The 2,711-nt window shown below is 31.6% G+C and overlaps 1 protein-coding gene across 3 annotated transcripts in view; it reads right to left on the bottom strand.

Moving 5' to 3' along the window:
• The window catches only part of LOC109239401 (sister chromatid cohesion 1 protein 4), a 15,963-nt gene extending 14,568 nt beyond the window's left edge, over window positions 1-1,395 (bottom strand). For 2 of the 3 annotated variants that reach the window (XM_019405961.1, XM_019405960.1), the window contains exon 1: window positions 550-1,395. In XM_019405961.1, coding sequence (XP_019261506.1) covers window positions 550-673 — 124 coding nt within the window. In that variant the 5' untranslated portion in view covers window positions 674-1,395. The remainder of the gene's footprint in view (window positions 1-549) is intronic. The other variant, XM_019405959.1, reaches the window with a different exon arrangement.
• Between the last annotated feature and the right edge of the window lie 1,316 nt (window positions 1,396-2,711).

Genomic DNA, 2,711 nt, shown 5'->3' with positions numbered 1-2,711 from the left:
AGTGGTCTTAAAGTTCTCTTTCTTCACCAGCTTGTTTTTGGGCGAATTTTGATGTTGAGTGGCAGTTTGACTCTTATAAGTTAAACATGTGTTTTCCAAATGAAAGACGAAACGTAAAGATTGTAACTATAGACTGGATAAAGTATCCTGACTACCAAAAAGCAACAGTAACATTGATGAACACCATTAATCGATCCAGGATAATCTATCCGAACAAACTCTTGCACTTACTTCTACCATAAAAAAGAATCCACACGCTTAGCACCAACATGAACACAAGAAGATCATTTTGTCCCACATATTGGAAGGCATTATATGCTAGTTATTCAATTAACTATGAGGTTTTGAGAGCATTAATGCGAGTGAGCCACATTGCTCCTGTATATTTTGTAATTACTTTGTTATGTAAATGTATATTTTACCATGAAATTCATCTAGAAAGCAAGCATTCTAAATACAGCTAAATAATTAGGCATCTAGTCACAGTAAACAATTGAACAGGAAAATGAAAACAAGGAGAAAGTAACCAATCACATATGGAGAACTGACCTACGGAGACGCCGATATCTGTATCAGCAACTTGATTCTTCCTAAGTTTCCTCTCCAGATGTGCTGCAATCCATATGGTTCCCAAAGGCCCCTTTTTGGCCAATATAAACTGTGAGTAAAACATTTCTCCAAAAGAACTTCAAATTCTTCTTGTACACAAATAGAATCCACAAACACCCTATTATATAACCCTAACTCCAAATCCAAAAACCCTAACTTTTCCCCCAAATTTCAATCAGGGCCTGAAAAACCTACAACCAAAGAAACCAAAGAAAACCCCATCTTTACTATAAACAACATAACAAAAACTTCAATAACACACAACAATTAGCTTCAATCTACAAGAATCCTTAAAATTTCCCAAACCCATAACTCAAGTTACTATCTTGAACTAAAAGACTAGGGCTTTTCCAATAAAATTCACCAAATTCAAACTAAAAACCCCATCTTCAATAAAAACAGCATAGCAAAAACTTCAATAACACAGCAATTAGCTTCAAATCTTCAATAATCCGTAAAATCTCCCAAAACCCACAACTCGAATTACTAGCTTGAACTAATAGGCTAGGGTTTTTCCAAGAAAAGACCCGAAATTTGAGAAACCCTAACTTTCCCTTACTTGGAAAAATTCAAGAATTCAGCTCAACCAATAATGAAATAGCAACTCCCAAAGCTAAGATCCAACTCCAAATCAGACTAAAAGTGGAATAATTAGCAGATAATTGATGTAATTAAAAGTTAAATTTTTTTGTGGGGGTGATTTGAACTGAAAGTGGGAAGCTGAGAATTTTGTCAATTTTTGAACTAACTCGTAGTTTTTGGACCAAAGCGCCTACGAACTGAGAATAGTTGTTGTATTATTCATGTGTGCTTCTGGTGGTTTGACATAACCGTACGATCAGAGAGATCGGAAATGGACGGTTAAGATTAGAATTGAAAGTCATCGTTACGTCTGTTGGAAGTATACCACGTACGCTTTTTGTGTGTGCTAATTAAGTGGGCAAGAATCGTAAAAATTCCGAAAAAAGTAAAAATAAATAAATATGGTATTTGAAAATTAAAGTTGTGTTTGGACATGAATGTACTTTTGGGTTATTTTTAAATTTTTGTGAGTGATCTGAGTGAAATTTTTGAAAAATAACTTTTTGAAGTTTTTGAAATTTTCGAAGAATTCCAAAATTTATCTTCAAGTAAAAATTGAAAAATGTCGATTTCGAATAAAATAAAAAAATTCAGAAAAAAGTAAAATAAATTTCATGTCCAAACGGACACTAAACTCTATAAGTTCTTAGGGGTTGTTTGGTTTGCATTATAAAAATAATTATTCTTTGTATAGAATTTTATACTATTATTTATTTCTTAAAACTAATATAAGGTTTGATTTTTTAATACAAAACCCACGTGAATTGTCTAATGCGGAGTTTAATAATAGAAATTAAGTTGTTGTATAAATTTTGATAAATGTATGTGAAAATCTTTTTATTAATCGTAATACATAGATAAGAGTATTTAGAGACAAAAGATATATTTAAATTAGGAAATTCTTTCGTAACAATCCATGTAACCACATAACAATTTATAATTATTACATCACATAAACACTCTATGCATCATAATTATGCATAAATACACTATAAACTCATGTGACCTCTAATTTTTCTTATTTTAGAATTTTCAACGTATTATGCTCTTAACGCCATAATTTGTTTTTAAACTCAAAAAAAGGACTCGGCCTTTAATGTGTTTAGCGCATACTATATTACTTTAAGGTGACCTATTGGAAATTTTAAAACTATTGTATTCAACAATTATAATGATATCAAATTGGTTAGGTTTGCCTCTGTAGCTCCTTTTGGGTCTTTTCCTAATTAAGTCCTATTCTTTTCTCTCTCTTTTTTTTTTTTCGGGAACACCTCATGTATGTTGGATCTTGCACCTCTTTCGATATTGTAATGACCACAAGTTCATAAATCATGTTCTGTCCAATTTGAGGTCGTTTGAATTTAATAGTGTACTCTATATCTTTGCATCACGATGTGAAAACTATAAATATATGAGCCTTCGTTTTTCTCAAATTATGTGTTACTTTACGTTTATCGAGAATCAATTTAACGTATATGGAATCAAGGAGCCATAGTAACCTCTTTAACATGTCTTGAAAA

This window comes from Nicotiana attenuata, unplaced genomic scaffold, assembly GCF_001879085.1.
Source record: "Nicotiana attenuata strain UT unplaced genomic scaffold, NIATTr2, whole genome shotgun sequence".
Classification (NCBI taxonomy): domain Eukaryota; kingdom Viridiplantae; phylum Streptophyta; class Magnoliopsida; order Solanales; family Solanaceae; genus Nicotiana; species Nicotiana attenuata.
This window is presented reverse-complemented; position numbering and strand designations above follow the sequence as displayed.